Raw genomic sequence first — 23,653 nt, 5'->3', positions numbered from 1 at the left:
GCTCTTGTATTCTAGTACTTTCGACATATCCAATACTGAGCTCACTACCGGTCTCTTTTCGGCTTCACTGTGACAAGCATGGCTGACACTGGTCTTGTAGAAACGCTTCTTCGGCGGGTGGAAAAGGTGGACGGTGGTCTCGACAGTCAGGATGTTGCAACCAGTCTTGGTGTGGACCACCAAGCTATCGTCGGTGCTGTGAAGAGCCTACAGGCACTTGGTGATGTGAGTTTACCTGCCCGTGTTGAAGCGGAAGTTAAGCGACCGTCCACTTTGTTCATTCGGCGGAGAATTTAAGAACACAACTTATGCTTAAACCGACTAGGAAAAACCTAAAACTGACCATTACCTTAACCCTAACCTAATTTTAATAAATTATGTAATTAAATATCGTTTTGGGCGTCAAGCGTGCATTTTTTTGTTCATTCTATGATGATGGGCGATTGGATAGGAAAGTGATGCAATAGGGACGTAAACGGGATCATGTTAGCCACCTAGGTAGCAACCTTCTATTGTGAAGACGAAATAATTGTAGACCATGAATAAATACATAATTTAGCTACTCTTATTGAATACAGTGACAATGCTATTACAGACGTGCATCCCTGTCAAGACACACAGAACAATCCAACAATGCAGTGTGGACTACAATCCAAGGCAATGGTGACTGTTCAGACTGAATGTTCAGCTGCACTGCGAATCCGCGAATTTGACTAAAAAACTGTTAGACATTTTCAATATTAGCTTTTATTGAATCGTCATTAAGGCAATCTACCAACGTTTGATACACCTAGCTGGCTACTACTTGTATAGGATGGTAATTAATGGAAGCTTCTCTAATGTCAAACATGTAAAGTGTGTTGTACCGCAGGGCAGCGGTACAAAACAGTCTGTTTTGGAATGGGTGGCCAGTAATAAACTGGTCCTGAACATCTGTAAAACTAAGAGCATTGTATTTGGTACAAATAATTCCTTAAGTGCAAGACCTCAGCTGAATCTGGTAATGAATGGTGTGGCTTTTGAAAAAGTTGAGGAGACTAAATTACTTGGCGTTACCTTAGATTGTGAACTGGCATGGTCAAAACATGTAGATTCAATTAGAGGTCGACCGATTATGATCTTTCAACACCAATACCGATTTATTGGAGGACCAGAAAAAACCCGCTACCGATTAATCGGCCGATTTTTAAAATAAAATAAAACATTTTAAAAATGTATTTGTAATAATGACAATTACAACAATACTGAATGAACACTTATTTTAACTTAATACATCAATAAAATCAATTTAGCTTCAAATAAATAATGAAACGTGTTCAATTTGGTTTAAATAGTACAAAAACAAAGTGTTGGAGAAGAAACTAAAAGTGCAATATGTGTCATGTAACAAAGCTAACGTTTGAGTTCCTTGCTCAGAACATGAGAACATATGAAAGCTGGTGGTTCCTTTTAACATGAGTCTTCAATATTCCCAGGTAAGAAGTTTTAGGTTGTAGTTATTATAGGAATTATAGGACTATTTCTCTCTATACGATTTGTATTTCATATACCTTTGACTATTGGATGTTCTTATAGGCACTTTATTGTTGCCAGTGTAACAGATTAGCTTCCATCCCTCTCATCGCTCCTACCTGGGCTCGAACCAGGAACACATCGACAACAGCCACCCTCGAAGCAGTGTTACCCATGCAGAGCAAGGGGAACAACTACTCCAAGTCTCAGAGCGAGTGACGTTTGAAACGCTATTAGTAACGCACCCTGCTAACTAGCTAGCCATTTCACATCGGTTACACCAGCCTAATCTTGGGAGTTGATAGGCTTGAAGTCATAAACAGCGCAATGCTTGAAGCATTGCAAAGAGCTGCTTGCAAAACTCACAAAAGTGCTGTATATCAAGTCATAGACTTAATTATAACATAATAACACACAGAAATATGAGCCCTAGGTCATTAATATGGTCGAATCCGGAAACTATCTTCTTGAAAACAAAACGTTTATTCTTTCAGTGAAATACAGAACCGTTCCGTATTTTATCTAACGTGTGGCATCCATAAGTCAAAATATTCCTGTTACATTGCACAACTTTCAATGCTATGTCATAATTACGTAAAAATCTGGCAAATTAGTTCGCAAAGAGCCAGGCGGCCCAATCTGTTGCATATACCCTGACTCTACGTGCAATGAACGCAAGAGAAGTGACACAATTTCACCTGGTTAATATTGCCTGCTAACCTGGATTTCTTTTAGCTAAATATGCAGGTTTAAAAATATATACTTCTGTGTATTGATTTTAAGAAAGGTATTGATGTTTATGGTTAGGTACACATGACAGTCCTTTTTCGCGAATGCGCACCGCATCGATAATATGCAACGCAGGACATGCTAGATAAACTAGTAATATCATCAACCATGTGTAGTTATAAATAGTGATTATGATTGGTTGATTGTTTTTTATGAGATAAGTTTAATGCTAGCTAGCAACTTACCGTGGCTTCTTACTGCATTCGCGTAACAGGCAGTCTCCTCATGAGGCAGGTGGTTAGAGTGTTGGACTAGTTAACCGTAAGGTTGCAAGATTGAATCCCCTAGCTGACAAGGTAAAAATCTGTCGTTCTGCCCCTGAACAAGGCAGTTAACCCACTGTTCCTAGGCCGTCATTGAAAATAAGAATGTGTTCTTAACTGACTTGCCTAGTTAAATAAAGGTGTAAAAAGAAAAAAAAACGGTGTCCAAAAATACCGATTTCTAATTGTTATGAAAACTTGAAATCGGCCCTAATTAATCAGCCATTCCGATTAATCGGTCGACCTCTAGATTCAATGGTTGTAAACATGGGGAGAAGTCTAAACGTAATAAAGAGATGCTCTGCTTTTTTGACACCACACTCCAAAAAGCAAGTTCTGCAGGCTTTAGTTTAGTCTAATCTTGATTATTGTCCAGTGCAGCAAGGAAAGGCCAAGTTATGCTGCATTTGGCCCAGAACATAGCGGCACGTTTTGCTCTTAATTGTAATCAGAGGGCTGATATAAATACTATGCATGCCAGTCTCTCTTGGCTAAGAGTTGAGGAGAGACAGACTGCATCACTTCTTTTTATAAAAAACATGAATGTGTTGAAAATCCCAAATTGTTTGCATAGTCAATTTACACACAGCTCTGACACACACTTATATCGCCAGACTTGCCACCAGGGGTCATTTCACAGTCCCCAAATCCAGAACAAATTCAAGAAAGCGTATTGTATTATATAGAGCCCTTATTGCATGGAACTTCCATCTCATTGCTCAAATAAACAGCAAACCTGGTTTCAAAAAACAGATAAAGTAACGCCTCTCCCCTATTTGACCTAGATAGTTTGTATGTATGCGTTGATATGTAGGCTACGTGCCTTTTAAAAAATGTATGTAGTTCTTTTCTTGTCTATTGATGTTCTGTATTATGTTTCATGTTTTGTGTTGACCCCAGGAAGAGTAACTGCTGCTTTTGCAACAGCTAATGGGGATCCTAATAAAATAGGAAATACCATAATGTCAACTTTGATAAACTAGACCGAGTCAATAAATTGGGAGCTGTTATTGTCACTGGATCTAAAAATGAGCCCATGGTAAACGTATAATGTGCAGTGATAGCTAATTAATGATGTGTACCACAATCAGACCTTGATTGGTGGTCCTCTGCCTCAAGCCTCCATTATGATTTTGATCATGGTTGTTGGTTTTCCTGCACAGGTGATCTCAGCTGAGCAGCGCTCCTCAAAGCACTGGGAGCTGACTGGGGAAGGCTGTGAGATAGCCGAGCAGGGCAGCCATGAGGCCAGAGTCGTCAGCTCCATCCCAGAGGAAGGGATGCCTCAGAGCCAGCTCATGGTGAGAGGACCTGCAGGGTACCTGGACAAATAATATGTACTGTAATGTTATGTTTATTTGGATGAAAAACATCTGGCTGAAAAAGAAAGAATTTAATTAAAGATGGTCTTTACATTGTGATTTTGGGTCATAGCAATATACAGTATATGCTCCCTACTTGGAGCATTGGGGCAGTGTTTACAGATAGTTTTGTCTCTATTTCTGTGTAGAAACTAGCCTTTGGAAAGGTGGGTTTCAGCAAGGCCATGTCCAACAAGTGGATCCGTCTGGACAAGGGCCATGAGGGCGGTCCCAGGATCTTCAAGACTGTGAGTTCATCTTCACATCTGACTTGGTGTGCTTTGCGATTGAGTGTGAGTGTTGCTTTTATAATGGAGAAAATAAGTATGACACACAAGCATCAATTTCGTGTGTGTGTACCCAGGTGGAGCGCTTAGAAGACTTGGTGAGGGACAAGTTGCTCCTGGTACAGAAAGGCCAGGCGTCTCAACTGGAGGAGAAGGAGAAGAATGAGCTGAAGAAACGCAAACTGCTCTCTGAAGTGTAAGAATCAGACCGGTTGATAATATTTGACTACTGTGAAAATGTTTGTGAAATGTTAAGTATATGCCTAACTGATATCTACCAGTAGATGGCAATAGATGCCATTCAGCAGTACAACAGTGTTCAATCATCTGGCATCCAGGCATGTTCAGGATGCCCCAGTCACAACTAGCCTCAGCATAGTCTCATGCTGATGATGTTCTCTGACTTGTTGACCCCTAAGTCTTTAGTTGAATAACAGCTGAGAAATGCAGGTTTGGATTAGAATATAAATTATGTCATATCATAGTTACATCCTACTTACATAATATTCACAGATCAGATGTGAGTCAATGTTGTCGCCTTGTCTGAGTCGAGATGTCTAGTTCACCCAATGATATGAATACCCTAACATTGTGTTTATATACATTATTACTAAATGAATGCACCAGCTAAAGGACCACAAGTACTTTTCTGGGTCCAGTCAGTCAGGATCCCAGTGGTGAGGTTAATACTGTACCTGGTGAGAATGTTGGCTGCGTCGCTAGCTCAGGCCATTGTTCCCCCAGGTAGCTCTCTCTGTTTCTCGTTTGTCTCTGTCTGCCGTAAATGGCATGCTTCCAGCCCCAGGCTTTGTTCGGTTTTAATATCATAAATGAACAGCAGTATGAGAACTCAACCCTGTGACGTTCCACGTGTCCAGAGTTTAGACGCATTTATCAACAGATTGTTAATTGTCTACTTCCTATTTGCTAAATAGTGTCCCAGGCACTCACCACCACATGTTCCCAATCTCCAATGTTCCCCAAGATGATGTGGCCTTTGTGACTCATGTGATATAACACTTTCAAATGACCACATTTATGCAGTTTGAATGAGAATGATTGTGTTTATTTCTGTGAATATTAGGACGGTCAAGTCCTATTGGATCACAAAGGGCAGCTGTTTCAGCACCACCATCACCAAGCAGGAGACAGAGCTCACCCCAGAGATGATCGCTAGGTGAATCCTGCTCTGCTTTAACTGTCAACTTTGACATGGTCGCTCTATGATTGCTAAGATGGATAAGGGATTCCTCATTCTGTATTTCTAACCTGCATGCTGCTGCTGAGGACCCTGTCCTAAGGCAAATGTATTAAGTGGTTCATTCTCTCACAGTGATGTCTGTGTCATTTCTATTCATATCACTGAATGTTGTAGTCAAATTGGCAGTGTTTTCATTAGGTACCACGCATGATCCAATAAGTTTGGTCTTTACCTGGAAACTGCAGTCTCTCTTAAAATGCAGGTGATCTCTTGACCAAGCCTGGTTTTCATGTGATTGTCTGAAACAATTTGTTGGTTCTCGTAGTCCAAAATAGATGAATGAAAATGCACTTGGTCTGCATTATCACATGAGGGGATTTGGCACAGAACTGTATTCAGGTGTCCCAAAAATTAAATGAGTGTTTTTGTTTATTTGCCTCCATGTTTTATCTGCACACAGACTTTGTTTGTGTTTGGCCATATACACAAATTAATTTGATGTTCTCTAGAACATATTTGATGATCTCCTCCAAATTGACCCATCTCTGGTCTGTGACAGTGGGAGCTGGAAGGAGAAGAAGTTCAAGCCTTATAACTTTGAGGCCATGGGTGTGGCCCTAGACTGTGGCCACCTGCATCCGCTCATGAAGGTCCGCACGCAGTTCAGACAGATCTTCCTGGAGATGGGGTCAGTCGCCTATCCTCTATTCTGCCCTTGCAGGACACCATCAGTATACCCTATATAACTAATGTATGGTAAGACTAAGTTCTAAGACCTGTGTGTACTCACTCCTCCTGTCTCCTTCAGCTTCACTGAGATGCCCACCAACAACTTCATTGAGAGCTCCTTCTGGAACTTTGACTCCCTGTTTCAGCCCCAGCAGCACCCAGCCAGGGACCAACACGACACCTTCTTCCTGTCTGGTGAGCGACTGGGTGTCTCTGTGTGTCTGGACTTGATGCCCAGATAGGATAAAATGGTGCATTATTGATGATGCGCTGAAAGGGAAATCTGATTTCCCTAGCTAAAACACTCTAGATTTCCATTAGATATAACTAATCTGTTTTCATCATGTACCATCAGTATTATTTCCGTTTAACTTACCGGTAACTGTGTCCCCTCCTATTATTATATGTCTCAGACCCAGCTCAGGCCCATGAGTTTCCCCAGGACTACCTGGAGAGAGTGAGGAAGGTCCATTCAGAGGGAGGCTTTGGATCACAGGGGTGAGAGCTAATCTTCCACACAAATGCATACGCATGGATTTACACACACTCACCATGACCACAACCATGTTTTATTTTAATTAAAATAAAATATGACCCCCTTTCTTGGTCCTCTGAAACACAACCAAGCTGCACTGATTCTTGACACAATGCCCACTTAATCCGGAAGCCAGCCGCACCAATGTGTCGGAGGAAACACTACACCTGGCGACCATGTCAGCGTGCATTGTGCCCGTCCCGCCACAGGAGTCGCTAGTGCGTGATGGGACAAGAACATCCCTGCCGGCCAAACCCTCCTCTAACCCTAATTGTGCGCCACCCCATGGGTCTCCCGGTCGTGGCCGGCTGCAACAGAGCCTGGACTCGAACCAGGATCTCTAGTGCCTTAGACCACTGCGCCACTCGGGAGGCCCAACATGTTCTATTTTTAACAATGTCTGTGTTTGACAGGTACAAGTATGACTGGAAGATTGAGGAGGCTCAGAAGAACATCCTCCGTACTCACACCACAGCAGTCAGCGCTCGCATGCTGTATAAACTCGCTCAGCAGGTAACCCACTATCTACATTGGTTCATGCTGTCTTAGTATTTACTCAAATGAATTAGAAATCAATTGCATGATGTTACATTCTAACTGTGCAGCAATTGAGCAACTCTTCTGTAACCATTTCAAATGTTCCTTTCTTTCTACCAGGAAAAGTTCACCCCTGTCAAGTACTTCTCCATCGACAGAGTATTCCGTAATGAAACTCTGGATGCCACCCACTTGGCAGAGTTTCACCAGATTGAGGGAGTGGTGGCTGACTTTGGCCTTACCCTGGGTGACCTCATGGGCATCCTTCATCAGTTTTTCAATAAACTAGGTGAGGGCTCTACCAGTCAGGGTTGGGGTCAATTCCACTCATTCAATTATCTCCCATGAAATGTAATTCAATTCAAATTCAAAGGTCAGTCTTTGAATTCAGAGATAATTCAATATTATCCCCAACAATTCCACAAACTCCAATTAGAAATTACATTTCTTCAGGCTTTCAGGCTGATCATGTCACTGTTCAGACAGCCTAGCTATACTGTAAATATCGGAATACAGGTTGAAATTATTAAAAACAAATCCTACAGTAAATGTTTTATACTATATGCATTAATTACATTGACTGGGAAATGTAAACATATTGAATTCCAATTCAATTCCAAAGATGAAATGTTTTTACATTTCCATAACTTTAAAAATGTGAATGTAATTCAACGTACATTCTCATGAATGAGGGAATTCAACAATTTAATTGGAATTTCAAATTAAATAGGAATTGACCCCCACCCTGCTTCCAGTACCTCATTATTTTCTTATTTTGTTTTTTTACAGTGGGTTCGGTTGTCCGTACTGATGTGGCTTCTAATGCATCTTAATGCCTGTAGTATAACATGAGCTTGTTTCTCTATCTGTCAGATATAGTATTTCTGAGAAAGTAAATATATTTTGTATTTTCTCCAGGAATCACCAAATTACGCTTTAAACCGGCCTACAATCCATACACCGAGCCGAGCATGGAAGTGTTCAGCTATCATGAAGGTACAGTTATTGTGAATATCCTCAAACCCTGACATTTTTCATGTTTGTGTGATATGTGTGTATAGGCCTTGGGCTTTTCTCACTCAAACCCAAAAGCCCATAGACAACGCAGTCCTATCCATACGGAATCCATCTTAAATTGTCCATTCCTGCTCTCTCCAGGGCTGAAGAAGTGGGTGGAGGTGGGGAACTCTGGGATGTTCAGGCCAGAGATGCTGCTGCCTATGGGGCTCCCTGAGGGGGTGACAGTCATCGCCTGGGGGCTGTCTCTGGAGAGGTGAGTCAATGACAAAGAAACACATTATCCTCTTCAACTAGAACTGATCCTGGTGATGTAATGGAATTGACTGACCAACGTTTGTCTAATACAATATCTACAATACACAACCCCTTCTGCCTGGGAATTGCCAGGGACCATATCGATTGCGCAACCAGGGGTGGTAAAACCTTGGATCATTGTTACTCTAACTTCCGCGACGCATATAAGGCCCTGCCCCGCCCCCCTTTCGGAAAAGCTGACCACGACTCCATTTTGTTGATCCCTGCCTACAGACAGAAACTTAAACAAGAGGCTCCCACGCTGAGGTCTGTCCAACGCTGGTCCGACCAAGCTGACTCCACACTCCAAGACTGCTTCCATCACGTGGACTGGGACATGTTTCGTATTGCGTCAGATAACAATATTGACGAATACTCTGAATCGGTGTGTGAGTTCATTAGAACGTGCGTTGAAGATGTCGTTCCCATAGCAACGATAAAAACATTCCCTAACCAGAAACCGTGGATTGATGGCAGCATTCGAGTGAAACTGAAAGCGCGAACCACTGCTTTTAATCAGGGCAAGGTGTCTGGTAACATGACCGAATACAAACAGTGCAGCTATTCCCTCCGCAAGGCTATCAAACAAGCTAAGCGTCAGTACAGAGACAAAGTAGAATCTCAATTCAACGGCTCAGACACAAGAGGCATGTGGCAGGGTCTACAGTCAATCACGGACTACAAGAAGAAACCCAGCCCAGTCATGGACCAGGATGTCTTGCTCCCAGGCAGACTAAATAACTTTTTTGCCCGCTTTGAGGACAATACAGTGCCACTGACACTGCCTGCAACGAAAACAACAACGAAACCAAAACCTGCGGTCTCTCCTTCACTGCAGCCGAGGTGAGTAAGACATTTAAACGTGTTAACCCTCGCAAGGCTGCAGGCCCAGACGGCATCCCCAGTCGCGCCCTCAGAGCATGCGCAGACCAGCTGGCCGGTATGTTTACGGACATATTCAATCAATCCCTATACCAGTCTGCTGTTCCCACATGCTTCAAGAGGGCCACCATTGTTCCTGTTCCCAAGAAAGCTAAGGTAACTGAGCTAAACGACTACCGCCCCGTAGCACTCACTTCCATCATCATGAAGTGCTTTGAGAGACTAGTCAAGGACCATATCACCTCCACCCTACCTGACACCTAGACCCACTCCAATTTGCTTACCGCCCAAATAGGTCCACAGACGATGCAATCTCAACCACACTGCACACTGCCCTAACCCATCTGGACAAGAGGAATACCTATGTGAGAATGCTGTTCATCGACTACAGCTCGGCATTCAACACCATAGTACCCTCCAAGCTCGTCATCAAGCTCGAGACCCTGGGTCTCGACCCCGCCCTGTGCAACTGGGTACTGGACTTCCTGACGGGCCGCCCCCAGGTGGTGAGGGTAGGCAACAACATCTCCTCCCCGCTGATCCTCAACACGGGGGTCCCACAAGGGTGCGTTCTGAGCCCTCTCCTGTACTCCCTGTTCACCCACGACTGCGTGGCCACGCACGCCTCCAACTCAATCATCAAGTTTGCGGACGACACAACAGTGGTAGGGTTGATTACCAACAACGACGAGACGGCCTACAGGGAGGAGGTGAGGGCCCTCGGAGTGTGGTGTCAGGAAAATAACCTCACACTCAACGTCAACAAAACTAAGGAGATGATTGTGGACTTCAGGAAACACCCCCCTATCCACACCGATGGAACAGTAGTGGAGAGGGTAGCAAGTTTTAAGTTCCTCGGCATACACATCACAGACAAACTGAATTGGTCCACTCACACAGACAGCATCGTGAAGAAGGCGCAGCAGCGCCTCTTCAACCTCAGGAGGCTGAAGAAATTCGGCTTGTCACCAAAAGCACTCACAAACTTCTACAGATGCACAATCGAGAGCATCCTGGCGGGCTGTATCACCACCTGGTACAGCAACTGCTCCGCCCTCAACCGTAAGGCTCTCCAGAGGGTAGTGAGGTCTGCACAACGCATCACCGGGGGCAAACTACCTGCCCTCCAGGACACCTACACCACCCGATGTTACAGGAAGGCCATAAAGATCATCAAGGACATCAACCACCCGAGCCACTGCCTGTTCACCCCGCTATCATCCAGAAGGCGAGGTCAGTACAGGTGCATCAAAGCTGGGACCGAGAGACTGAAAAACAGCTTCTATCTCAAGGCCATCAGACTGTTAAACAGCCACCACTAACATTGAGTGGCTGCTGCCAACACTGACATTGACACTGACCCAACTCCAGCCACTTTAATAATGGGAATTGATGGGAAATTATGTAAATATATCACTAGCCACTTTAAACAATGCTACCTTATATAATGTTACTTACCCTACATTATTAATCTCATATGCATACGTATATACTGTACTCTATATCATTGACTGCATCCTTATGTAATACATGTATCACTAGCCACTTTAACTATGCCACTTTGTTTACTTTGTCTACATACTCATCTGTATATACTGTACTCGATACCATCTACTGTATGCTGCCCCGTACCATCATTGCCCCGTACCATCACTCATTCATATATCCTTATAATATATATATGTACATATTCTTTATCCCCTTACACTGTGTATAAGACAGTAGTTTTGGAATTGTTAGTTAGATTACTTGTTGGTTATTACTGCATTGTCGGAACTAGAAGCACAAGCATTTCGCTACACTCGCATTAACATCTGCTAACCATGTGTATGTGACAAATAAAATTTTATTTGATTTTGATTTGACCTCACGATACGATATCACCATACTTCGGTGCCGATACGATATGTAGTCTAAAACATTGGGAACACCTGCTCTTTCCATGACAGACAAACTGTGTGAATCCAGGTGAAAGCTATGATCCCTTATTGATGTCACTTGTTAAATCCACTTCAAGGAGACAAGTTAAATGATTTTGAAGCCTTGAGGCAATTGGGACATGGACTGTGTATGTGTGACATTCAGAGAGTGAATGGGCTGCAACGCTGCTGTTTTTTCTCATGGTCAACAGTTTCCTGTGTGTATCAACAATGGTCCACCACCCAAAGGACATCCAGCCATCTTGACTCAACTGTGGAAAGCATTGAAGTCAACTTGGGCCAGCATCCCTGTGGAATGCTTTTGACACCTTGTAGAATTGAGCCTGTTCTGATGGCAAAAGGGGGGGTGCAACTCAATATTAGGAAGGTGTTCTTAATGTTTGTTATACTCTGTGTATGTCTGCTGCAGAGAGACAAGCGAAAGCATGAGAAAACACGTTTTGATCAGTCAGGGAAATAAGTGCTGAACAAATGTTTGCTCACTGTTTTTAAAAAGAAGATGGAAAACAAGCTACAGGCAGGTACAGCCAACTTGTGCTAGTTAACGCTACCTAGAGTAGCAAAACCATTCGTTTATTATTAATTACAAATCAACTTGGATATCGATATAATATCATCCAAAAATAATATTGCAATATGTAACTATCTACCCCCCCCCCCCAAATCACTACCCACTCTTGGGCCAGCTATGTCACTGGAATTCACTCACATCAGATCCATATCCCTTACCCTGACCTTAACCCTCTCATAACCAGATGCACAGTCTCAACTGTTAGTGTACTTGAATGGGACATGGGATTTCAATAGGAAAATGTGAAAATATACAATGTTATGCCTGTAATCCCAGTGTGATTTCCCATAGAGGGATGAAAGGTGGACAGTAGTGTGGTCATGTCCCCAGATGTGCAGCCATGCTTCCAGCACACAAACCAGTCTGTTGGCCCACATGTCGACATGTTTACTTCTGGATTGTTATATCTGAGCAATGAGCATAAAACACCATATCGCCTAATGAGCCTAGAATAATGGTTTCCTCAGATGCAGGTCAGAATTGACCATTTAGATATATTTGTGCTCTACTACGGGTGCTTGAACCCTGGTGACACTGAGGACTTGCATCTATGAGAACAATCACTGCTAATGGATATAGTCAGTGAGCTGGGAAGGACCATATCATCTACTCTGTGTAATCGCTCTCCTCCATCCCCTCTGTCAATACAGACCTTTGTCTCTATCACCCGTTTGTCCTCTCTTGCTGTCTTCCACCTCTCCTTATAATGTACTATGTCATCTTCCTGACACTCTTTCCTCTGCCCTTCTCTATCTCCTTCAGGCCCACCATGATCAAGTATGGCATCAACAACATCCGTGAGCTGGTGGGACACAAGGTCAACCTACAGATGGTCTACGACAGCCCTGTGTGTCGACTGGACTCTTAGATTCTGTTCAGGCTTCCACTTGGACAGGCTCACATTACCATACATATCCCATCCCATCCAAGGCCTGTGTTATCAGGACCCCTTTGCTCATTAGTAACCATATGAACAATGAACAATCCCACAAACCCTTAATCTACCCTGGCCAGAGACTGCCTGAGAGACAGATCTGTCTGTTTGAGAGGGTGGGAAAGAGGACTTACTTTTCTCCTTATAGCTTGTCTGGGATTCTAGCTGGATTCTAGCTGCTGTTTAGAAAGTGATACACAGATTATACTTTAAACCTAATTTATGAAACAGTTATAACTCATCTTTGGTCCTAATCAGCATCTATGCATGTGCTGAGGGGTAGGTAGTGCTAGTACTGGGTTCTCTGCTGATGTGTGCACTACATCAGAGCATAAGGAACTTCACCAGTGAGTCTTTTTTAATTTAAACGTTAGAACGCTGCACAGCGGCTACCTTTGAGCTCCTATGTAATGAAATGATTGTACAGTAAAGATGCTATTTTGAAACCCTTTAGCCTTCCATACAAAACCAACCAACTCCGTGCTGTGTCCACTCAGTTCATGAGACAAATTAGAAATAGTCAAATAAAGATGTTTGAAAGGAGCACGATTTATGTCGTCAAGTCTAATGTAATTACCATTGGTAATGCTGAGCTTTTGTTATTCTATTCTGGCTATGCCAGGTCCGGTTTTAAACCTGTCAGAAGAACATTCTTGTTTTCCTCAATCTTGTTGTGGCTGGTGCGTAACGTGGATTGGCATGTTGAATGATGTGTGCCAAGGTTTAACCCAGAGGATTTAGGAGTTATTTGTGTCATTCCAGTGAAGGTGGAATTACAAATCACGTTCATCGCCTCTAAGTCTCATGTCATCGTACACAGGGTAGATTTTTAGCTCTGTGCGCACAGGAGATAATTAACACATTAGAGCACTTTGGTTGTAAGTGTAACCTAAAATATCTTAATATGGTACTAAATAAAGAGTCAAGTCTTCCTGTTAGTTTGTTTTAGGCAACGACACATTGATGTTTTTTGCTGGTAGCCTAGTTCATCCCCAATCCCTGCAAGATTCTGAATCAATTTGCTGTTGCGAAGAGATGTTCTACACTCTTCTGTTATGTATTAGTTAAGTCTTCCGTAGTCTGAATCACTGAGACTGTACGTTGTAATGCAAATCAGTATCCTGAGGAGCAATATTGACATTGTACTTCAGCCATGTGTAATCACTTCACTGGAATAGCTTCTCCTGAATGAACCTGGCACAGCGACGTCGTGGTACATGCAAGTCTGCCTGAGCATCCTGTGCTGTCTTTAGACGCTTACATGGAGCTGAATTTCTGAATTCGTGAGTCTTTAAAAAACCTTGCATGCTATTGAGGTTGACTTGAGGGCACATAATAGATGCTGTTGAAAGTTTGTGACAAGGAGAATGATGTTGCGTGCCCTGCCAATACTGGGAAATCCTGTGTCTGCTGCAATAATGGACCGACAGGATTAAAGGTTGTTTACTTAATCAAATGCAGGAACTCCTTAAGTCTTTCTGTTCAGCTAATCCTTCAACGTCTGGAAATAACATTTTAAACCAGAGTCTGGGAGTCCAGCTAAGGTTTCCCCACAACAAAACAATATATAGACAGAACAGATCAACCAAGTTTCTCTGTAGAACCTCTAATTCTAGTTGGAACATACTTCTGGATGCAGTTTTATCCTACCAGGTACTAACTATCCTCAAAAGCACTGGGATAGAAAAATGCTTCATAGGTATTTGTATCCAGTTTTATATGCAAATTTCAATTTAAATATACATTTTTTTATCCTGTTCAATCTGATTCTGTGTGTTCCGCGGCATAATATCATGTTTGCAGTTTCTAACTTGCAAAAGTTACACTACATACCCAAATCAATAATAACAACCGATGTAATAGCCATTTAGTTTGAAGTTTGTACAAATATTTACTACTTCATTGAACATTTCAGCTTTGATGTGGTACTGTATAATTGTAGTCCCTTTTCATGTTCTGAAGATACAGACAGTAAAGAAAAATTCCAGTTGGCACGACCAGTGGACAAACCTATTAGCTGGTCCTTAATCGTGTTCACCCTCATACTCTCATTTAAACTCCAAAGCCACATCTGGGAGTCATTTTGCACACAGTTCCACATATATCACCATGAATGCAATGCTTTGCATTGATCAGAAAATCGGACATTTCGTCAAGTCAATGATTAATACATTTAGGAGTTCATCAAAACATGATCTACCAAGTCCTGAGAGACTTGCTGAAAGTTTTATTTAAAGTAGCTTGGTTAAGATTTAGCAATAATCAGTTCCCTTGTTTAGCCTTTACCCTATAGGTCTCATTATTTCCCTTTGATCATTTGACTTTGATCTTGAAATGAAGCAACATTTATATTACAGAGGAATAGCAGTTTTTAGAGGCCCCCAAGTCTCCATGTTTTGATGGATACTGAAGCAGTATTTAAATGTTATTTAAGAAAGGGGGCTGGTGTAGGCAGCTGATGGTTATAGGTTTGGGATGAAACATGGCAAATCCTTTTCCATGGGATCAGTCTGGATCATTTTGAATGTGTTGCACATCTTTAAATCATCATCTCATGGCAATAGCCATTGATTAACCCCTGTCCTGCACAGGGTCCATTCAGTAGACCAGGGGTTATTAAACTTTTTCAGCTCGAGACGCAAATGAGAAATTGACCATCCTCCCATGACCCAAATTAAGAATAAATAGTGTGTGATTGTAGATGTATCCTTATAACTCATGACCCTCCTTTCACATACCCAGGGCCCACTCAAGGTCCCAACCCATAGTTTAATTAAGAAACCCTGCAGTAGACAATTCTACGTGTCAGTACAGGATGATACTGTATAGCACCAGCATGAAAGTTGTCTTCAAAAACTCCTTTGTAAAGCTTTGGTTGCTGTGTGGTGTTAACATTTCAACCCATTTAGTTGTCTTGTTAATAACCTTAAGTAGGTCTGTTGAGTCCTGTGACGAGCTTGGTGTAATCAGAATCAACCAGTGACCAAAGGGCTGGAGGGAGTTGGTGCTGGCTCCTTTCAGATCTCGCTGGGGAGGGAGTTAGAGTACCCAGGCCAGGGGCTGCTGTCTATGGCCAGGGCAGCAGGGCTGTTGTTGCCAGTGCCATGGGTGGGGAAGAAGGGGATGTAGGGGATTGTAGGAAACAGCAAAGGGCTGCCCGGGGGGCTCTCATCCAGGGGCATGGGGAAGCCCACATCATCTGTGTCCCACACGTGGAAAGCATTGTGGGTCAGGACTATGGGGGGGTGTCTGGCAATGAAGCACTCCGGATTTCTGTTCTTCTCTAGGTCCTCGTCAGTGGGGCCAAGAAGACATTCTGATGAAAGGGGTAAACAGAGGGGACACTGGAGATAAGTACATTTCCTTCAGGACTAGTGCCCCTGATCATCTCTGTGTTAGCTAGTCATGTTGCCATTTTGCATAGAAAAGCTTAGGCTTATGCCTATTTGACACAAGTTATTTGGTACACTTATACATTGCGATGGATCAGCCTAACAACTACATAGATTAGTTATATTTCCACCTGATTTTCGAAAATTTTAAGTTCATACCTGTTATATCAAGGGCCAGGTCCTTGATCAGATGTCCAACTATAGCATAGGCGACTCCTACCACTACCAGTGCTGCAATCAGCAGGTAGACCACTGCCTTTGGCAACGGAATGAGGTCCCGGACTGCCGGTTTATATTCCTTGTACAGCGGGTCTTCCGTCCCGACTAGTATGTCGAATTTGTAGACTAGTGGGGAAGCATGTGCCTCATCATTGAAATTAAAACTGGTGAAATTGAGGGCATTCATTATGGAAAAGTAGCCTAAACGATATAGCTCTAATGATGATAAACCCGCTGATGTCCGGAGATGAGGCAATCCCCCCCCAACACCAAGACAAGGACTTGATTGGTGGTGAGTCTTGAATCCGTGCAACACTCAAGTCTCAACTTCTTTGATGTCTCAGTTCGAATGATCCTAAAGGGGATTGAAAAGCATGAAACATGTATATATGTTAATATCTCCACCAAATGTAGTTTCATTTATGGAGATATTACTTCAAAACGATTTCAATACCATTTTGACAATACAAGCGTTAGCTGCTTACCTTGATTTTGGACGACCGCTGTTTTGATGAAACTGTCTTTGCTTAGATTTGTTTAAAGGTCCCTAATTGGGAGAGAACTTTTGGATGTCCATCTGAAATTAATGTCCATGTTCATAAATCAGTCCCCCTGGAGTTTTCCTTTGACACGCTTCTTTGTCATCCCTCTGTCTCTGTCCTTGGTTCTGTAATGAACCCAACCAATTTTCACGCGGTAGGAAACAGTTCTATTCCTAGACCGCGCACTGTTCATCACTCAAGGGATAAACTTTATCCAGCCTCCACTTAAACAGCCAACCTGTATCAGCTAGATGTAGTTGATAATGTTCCCTTAATGCTATAGTTGATGGATTTACATTACCAAGAAATGTCTCCTTAAATGTACTAAGGACTCATGGCGTGAAAATCATGCCAATTAGAACCTTTACAGGAGATTATCAGGAGTTAATCGTAGTTAACAGGAGTTAATCGACACACGATCGCATGTAGTGGACGAATTTGTTTAATCTATGTTGTTTATGAAATATTGTAGACATTTCCTATTCAATATAAACCTACTTTCATCTTTAAAACATGTAGTTGTTCATCTCCACTCGATTGTTTTAGAGGGAATATACTTCTCCGCCGGGAATAATTCAGGGCTCATAAATGAAAAAGCCTTTTGGCCTTTAATGCTTTCCCATCATAGACTAGATTTGTATTTGTAAGCGCTAATTGTTAGCAGATTTTGAAACGCAACCTCATGAGCCAAATCCTAACTGGAAATGATCATACAGTTCATGGCCTCAATGTGTAAATATAGACTGTCCCTATCAAATGAATGTATTATTATTATTACGCTACGAATAATTTCTACCAAAATAGGAGCTACACTGGTTCATATTCAGTGACTGACTTCTATTTCCTTAGGTAGAGAGCAGGCTTGGGCATGTATGGTATTTATCTGTTTCATAATTCCCCATTTTCAAAGCAGCAGTAGACATGCAAAGAAGCAGAATCTGAAGCGATTAGAGGTTTTATTCCCTCTATGAGACAAGCCTTTATCTGACCACCCCATGTCCTTCATTTCCTGATGGATTTAAACTGCTAGAGCCACTGGAATACCTCCAGAGATTATCTCCTGAACTTTGACAACGTTTTGTTCTGTTGGCCCAATATATCTACATATTGCAACATAATGCGGACCTCTTCTCAAGTTGTGTATACTTCATGTACGTGTGTATGTGAATGCACATGCCACCTGCTTTCGTTATTTTTCACAGAAGTAGTGCACTGGGCCTTTACTAGTCGTGTTTTAGCGGACCAATATACCCCCCTCCTTTCTGCGTGCCTGTAGACTATCTGTGCGGAGATGTTTGAGAGATGTTGGGGGTGGAATTCCAGTTTGCGAATCACTTCTTTCACCAAGAAGCCTCTAAATAAATGAAAGAATGCACATCAGACACACCTAGTAGGCTATGGTATGTTGAGATATAAAGGATGTTAGGCCGAGATTCAATACGATCAATCCTTCATTGCCTTTCGGCAATGCACCTTTGAAAGGAAATGTTTCTGCGTTCGCAGAGACGACATTCAAGGTGAACGCTGCATATTTCGGCTGAACTGGAAGTTACCTTTTATAGCGCGCTTGACATTTAACACGATTCTTCCATGGTCCCGGATTGAATCTGCTTTACTCGGAATGGAACTGAAAGGACACTGCATGGGTTAAATGACCGCTGAGCCCCTGCCAGGACAAATCACTGTGTAGATGAGCCAGCCAAATACACATTTCCAATGTTTGCTATGGCATTCTTGCAATACAACACCGCTCATCAATCAGTTTGACCCAGACATTGCGTCAAAGTCGCCAAAGCAGATTAAGCTACTGCAGATGGATGTACTTTAAAGTTTGTTTGATCACACAAAGTTCATCCTGAAAATACCTCGTCTCTGGTGCTCTAGCTACAGTTGAAGTCGGAAATTTACAAACACTTAGGTTGGAGTCATTAAAACTAATTTTTCAACCACTCCACACATTTCTTGTCAACAAACTATAGTTTTGGTAACTCGGTTAGGACATCTACTTTGTGCATGACACAAGTCATTTTTCCAACAATTGTTTAGACAGACTAGTTCACTTAATTCACTGTATCACAATTCCAGTGGGTCAGAAGTTTCATACACTAAGTTGACTGTGCCTTTAAACAGCTTGGAAAATTCCAGGAAATGATGTCATGGCTTTAGAAGCTTCTGATAGGCTAATTGACATAATTTGAGTCAATTGGAGGTGTACCTGTGGATGTATTTCAAGGCCTACCTTCAAACCCAGTGCCTCTTTGCTTGACATCATAGGAAAATCTAAAGAAATCAGCCAAGACCTCAGAAAAAAATAGTAGACTTCTACAAGTCTGGTTCATCCTTGGGACCAATTTCCCTGAAGGTACCATATTCATATGTACAAACAATAGTATGCAAGCATCAACACCATGGGACCACGCAGCCGTCATACCGCTCAGGAAGGAGACGCGTTCTGTCTCCTAGAGATGAACGTACTTTGGTGCGAAAAGTGCAAATCGATCCCAGAACGACAGCAAAGGACCTTGTGAAGATGCTGGAGGAAACAGGTAAAAAGGTATCTATATCCACAGTAAAACGAGTCCTATATCGACAGAACCTGAAAGGCCGCTCAGCAAGAAAGAAACCACTGCTCCGAAACCGCCATTAAAAAGCCAGACTATGGTTTGCAACTGCACATGGGGACAAAGATCTTACTTTTTGGAGAAATGTTGTCTGGTCTGATGAAACAAAAAATAACTGTTTGTCCATAATGACCATCGTTATGTTTGGAGGAAAAAGGGGGAGGCTTGCAAGTGGAAGAACACCATTCCAACCGTGAGGCACGGGGGTGGCAGCATCATGTTGTGGGGGTGCTTTTTGCTGCAGGAGGGACGTGTGCACTTCACAAAATAGATGGTGTAGCGGGTCTTATATGTACCACAGGAGAACCAAGAAATGAAGAGCAACACCATGGCTGTCTTTTTCTTTACTATTGTAAAGTGGCTGTTCCACTGGATGTCATAAGGTGAATGCACCAATTTGTAAGTCGCTCTGGATAAGAGCGTCTGCTAAATGACTTAAATGTAAATGTAATGTTTTTGGCTTTTATGTTGATCTGCAATAGTATTGTGAAAAGACAGGAACACATCAGTCTCCAATGCACCATCTGACAAGTTGTACTCTGTGTTTTGTTGGACTGAGGAGAACGGGAGCTACGGGTGGTACCAGGGTGTTAGTAGGTGACGCAAGCACCCAGATGAAATAAAATACATTTAATGAAACACAACCCGAAGATGTTAACATTATTCAGCTACTGTAGCTGCCTACCGAACATCAACAGGCAGCACCAGTAGCGCAACAATTAAAAATAGACACCAAAAATAAAGTAAGTGGCAATCATATCGATCTGACTTCCCCCATCTGTCTGAACTGTTCACAGGCTTTTGCCACTGACCCTCAATCTGGTTGTTCTGTTCTCCGTTGTGTACTTTTCTAATAATTTGAAGTTGGATGGAAAAACCTTTTTAACTCTCCTACAATGGCATCATGAGGGAGGAAAATTAGGTGGATATATTGAAGCAACATCTCAAGACATCAGTTAGGAATTTAAAGCTTGGTCGCAAATGGGTTTTCCAAATGAACAATGACCCCAAGCATACTTCCAAAGTTGTGGCAAAATGGCTTAAGGACAACAAAGTCAAGGTATTGGAGTGGTCATCACAAAGCCCTGACCCCAATCCCATAGAAAATATGTGGGCAGAACTGAAAAAGAGTGTGTGAGAAAGGAGGCCTACAAACCTGACTCAGTTACACCAGCTCTGTCAGGAGGAATGGGCCAAAATTCACCCAACTTATTGTGGGAAGCTTCTGGAAGGATACCTGAACGTTTGACCCAAGTTAAACAATTTAAAGGCAATGCTACCAAATACTAATTGAGTGTATGTAAACTTCAGACCCACAGGGAATGTGATAAAAGCTTAAATAAATCATACTCTCTACTATTATTCTGACATTTCACATTCTTAAAATAAAAAGTGTTGATCCTAACTGACCTAAGACAGGGAATTTTTACTAGGATGAAATGTCAGGAATTGTGAAAAACTGAATTTAAATGTATTTGGCTAAGGTGAGGTGTATGTAAACTTCCGACTTCGACTGTAAAATGTTTTTCTCCCACTGTCTTGACCGGACCCCAGCCTCACAGTTGACAATTCATTTGAATATGATTTTTGATGATAAAAATGTGTTTCTTTGATAATTGTTTTAAAGAATATGCATTCAATCATTCAGAATGCGTGTTGGTGCACGATACAGTATTGTTCCGAATCTACGTTGACAACGAACCAGTTCACAGCACGTGTCCTCCAGAACCCGTTTTTCGCGCGCAATTTTCGAGGTGGCCAGACAGTTCTGACGAAAACTTTTATGACACAGTGCAACTGAATAATATACATATTCTTTTTGGTAAGTAGCCAGCAACAGTATTTTGTTGTTTCCAATGGAGTTTCGCTAAATATTCCTAATATTTTGGTTACCACCACATGATTTACCCTTGACAAAACTCGAGACTGGATACCTATTTGGTTTTGTCATGATCAGATCAGTCTGAATGTTAGTATTATGCCTAGCTAGGCTAGCTGGCCAGCATAGCCCAATGTAACGTTAAAGAAGTTGAGTCAGAGAAGGTTAGAGAAAGTGGTTTGGTTGAGTTGTTACAGAATGATCTAACTTCCATACCGGTTGCATTTATTTTTCCTATGCAACATTTTGCTCATAGACAATGTCCCAGCTCCTCTTTGGAAAGCCAGCACGTACCTTTCAGTCTACACCAAAACCTTGTCATCATCATCCTTCATCACCCAAGGTAAATTAAGGAAAATATGACTGTCCAGCTCAACTCTGAATGACTGAGATCTTGCACCTTTGAATCATTTGCTACTTATTTTTGACAACTGTACACATTGTCAATGTATATTACAGGGATCAGAAAATGTTATGGTTTGATTGACATTTATCCCTGTATTCTTAGGACCCTGAACAAGGACATGGGCCAGAACAGAACATCCCCGATGAGACATTTTCGTTTGTGACACTGGACGAAAGCCATGGACAGCAACGGTATGGCGTTACTGGGTTTAAAGCATTATTCATTATGTGTTCTGTTAAGTATTTAACGTTTTTTTTTTAATGGAAGTGAGGACTCCGGCATCGACATTTCAAACATATCCAATAGACGTGACGTACACAACAGTATCTCCAGCGAGCGCCCAGGTGAGGGGGCTACAACTGTTCTCAGTTCAACAATAGAGGAAATAGGGAAGAAGGCCCAGGATCTGATAGAGCGAATCAACCAGAGCCGAGCCATGGACCAGGAAATCATGACCACCTTCGAGAACAAGTTAATGAATAAGGTATCACTGTCCTACTATTGAGTAAAAAGCACATGGTCATATTTTTTGGTAGTTAAAAAAGAATGCATTTAGATTGAGTCTAGCCTAATGTTTATGTGAAGGAGAGCGACTGTGACGAGTGCGCGCGTGGGTTCCTCCCCAGGTGAGTGAGGTGTGCCAACAGGTGAAGGAGCAGATGTTCAGCAGCTATGAGGAACATGGCCGTGGGATGGAGGCCAATCTGCAGGAGCTGTCTGAGGTTCTGGAGCGGTGCAGTCAGCTCAGTATGGAGCTGCAGGGAGCCAGTCAGACCTTATCAGCCATTAACAACAGCCTGCAGCGGACAGCTAAGAACTGACATCTACCCAGCCATTAATTTATTTGAACTGCCTAATAGCATCCCAACTTCTGGGAGGTCTGGAATAATTAAAGCAATGCCTTGTTTGTTTGACTGTGGTATATGTCAAATATAACATAAAACAGTGGTTGTAAACTGAGTGGGTGTTGGAAGCTTTTGTTTATAAAAATTATTTATTACATAACTAGTGTGGATATTTTTTTGTTCATACCCATCACCAAATAGCATTATAGAACATATTTAATGGGCCAGAATATAGGTTTGTGCCCAGTTTAGAATCAAAAACATTCACCTTAATGCCTATGGGTCAGTCCACCAATTCGCTGCCTTTGGAGAAGTGTAACTTGGTATAATTATTATTTTTTGAACATGCTGTCATAAAGAGCAGAGAACTTCATTAAAGAAAGTTTTTCTATCAAAAGATGTCAAATAAAAATAATTACTATAGTAAGGGCATATTAAGTGCGAAATAAAGTAACAGGGTTGATGACTTCTTAAAGCAGCTATAAAATCCCTTGTGACAGGGGGAATGGAAGCTTGTGTGCAACAGTGGCAATTGAATGCAAGCTTCACCCAACATTAAAATTGTTAAAACATTTCTAGCCTGTCTATCCATGGGTAACGGGGTTGACGTGTTATTCTAGCCTGTCTATCCATGGGTAACGGGGTTGACGTGTTATTCGACCCACTCAGTTTTCCATCACAAAACACCAGAAAATGTCCAAAAAGAGGAGAATCTACTTTTACACTAGGATTTGACTATTAGATGTTCAATGTTTAGAAATATAAGAGTTCAGTTCACAAGTGTTGACTTTAATGTACAGATAAATCACTAATCACATTAAATAAGTATTTGCAAATGACCTTGTCAAAGCAACAAAATAACTACAACTTCAGTGATGGGGAAAACGTTTGAGT

General features: G+C 42.1%; 2 protein-coding genes across 3 annotated transcripts; both read left to right on the top strand.

Moving 5' to 3' along the window:
- The first annotated feature begins 34 nt into the window (after positions 1-34).
- Positions 35-13,404, top strand: LOC118384620 (phenylalanine--tRNA ligase alpha subunit). Its single transcript, XM_035771305.2, has 13 exons — positions 35-225; positions 3,728-3,865; positions 4,075-4,173; positions 4,290-4,408; positions 5,297-5,389; positions 5,973-6,101; positions 6,222-6,337; positions 6,556-6,640; positions 7,091-7,190; positions 7,335-7,503; positions 8,133-8,210; positions 8,373-8,487; positions 12,684-13,404. Exons 1-13 carry the CDS (start codon positions 79-81, stop codon positions 12,787-12,789), a joined length of 1,494 nt encoding a protein of 497 aa, XP_035627198.2. The 5' UTR covers positions 35-78; the 3' UTR covers positions 12,790-13,404.
- A 3,215-nt stretch (positions 13,405-16,619) lies between these two features.
- LOC118384638 (synaptonemal complex central element protein 2-like) lies at positions 16,620-23,385 on the top strand. 2 transcript variants are annotated; one of them, XM_035771334.2, is made up of 5 exons: positions 16,620-16,758; positions 21,765-21,851; positions 22,017-22,105; positions 22,182-22,398; positions 22,541-23,385. In XM_035771334.2, exons 2-5 carry the CDS (start codon positions 21,768-21,770, stop codon positions 22,733-22,735), a joined length of 585 nt encoding a protein of 194 aa, XP_035627227.1. In that variant the 5' UTR covers positions 16,620-16,758; positions 21,765-21,767; the 3' UTR covers positions 22,736-23,385. The 2 variants fall into 2 exon arrangements, with proteins under 2 accessions (XP_035627227.1, XP_035627226.1); XM_035771333.2 differs by lacking the exon at positions 16,620-16,758 and adding an exon at positions 20,625-21,451.
- The last annotated feature ends 268 nt before the right edge of the window (positions 23,386-23,653 follow it).

Source organism: Oncorhynchus keta, chromosome 5 (assembly GCF_023373465.1).
Source record: "Oncorhynchus keta strain PuntledgeMale-10-30-2019 chromosome 5, Oket_V2, whole genome shotgun sequence".
In the NCBI taxonomy this organism is placed as follows: domain Eukaryota; kingdom Metazoa; phylum Chordata; class Actinopteri; order Salmoniformes; family Salmonidae; genus Oncorhynchus; species Oncorhynchus keta.
This window is presented reverse-complemented; position numbering and strand designations above follow the sequence as displayed.

Bases quoted from the DNA above. Each gene is read 5' to 3' on its own strand.
- LOC118384620 (XM_035771305.2), top strand. From the start codon at position 79: ATGGCTGACACTGGTCTTGTAGAAACGCTTCTTCGGCGGGTGGAAAAG. The intron at 5,390-5,972 runs GTGAATCCTGCT...GGTCTGTGACAG, and splicing joins ACCCCAGAGATGATCGCTAG to TGGGAGCTGGAAGGAGAAGA. The intron at 7,191-7,334 runs GTAACCCACTAT...TCTTTCTACCAG, and splicing joins TGTATAAACTCGCTCAGCAG to GAAAAGTTCACCCCTGTCAA.
- LOC118384638 (XM_035771334.2), top strand. From the start codon at position 21,768: ATGTCCCAGCTCCTCTTTGGAAAGCCAGCACGTACCTTTCAGTCTACA. The intron at 21,852-22,016 runs GTAAATTAAGGA...CTGTATTCTTAG, and splicing joins ATCATCCTTCATCACCCAAG to GACCCTGAACAAGGACATGG. The intron at 22,106-22,181 runs GTATGGCGTTAC...TTTTAATGGAAG, and splicing joins GAAAGCCATGGACAGCAACG to TGAGGACTCCGGCATCGACA.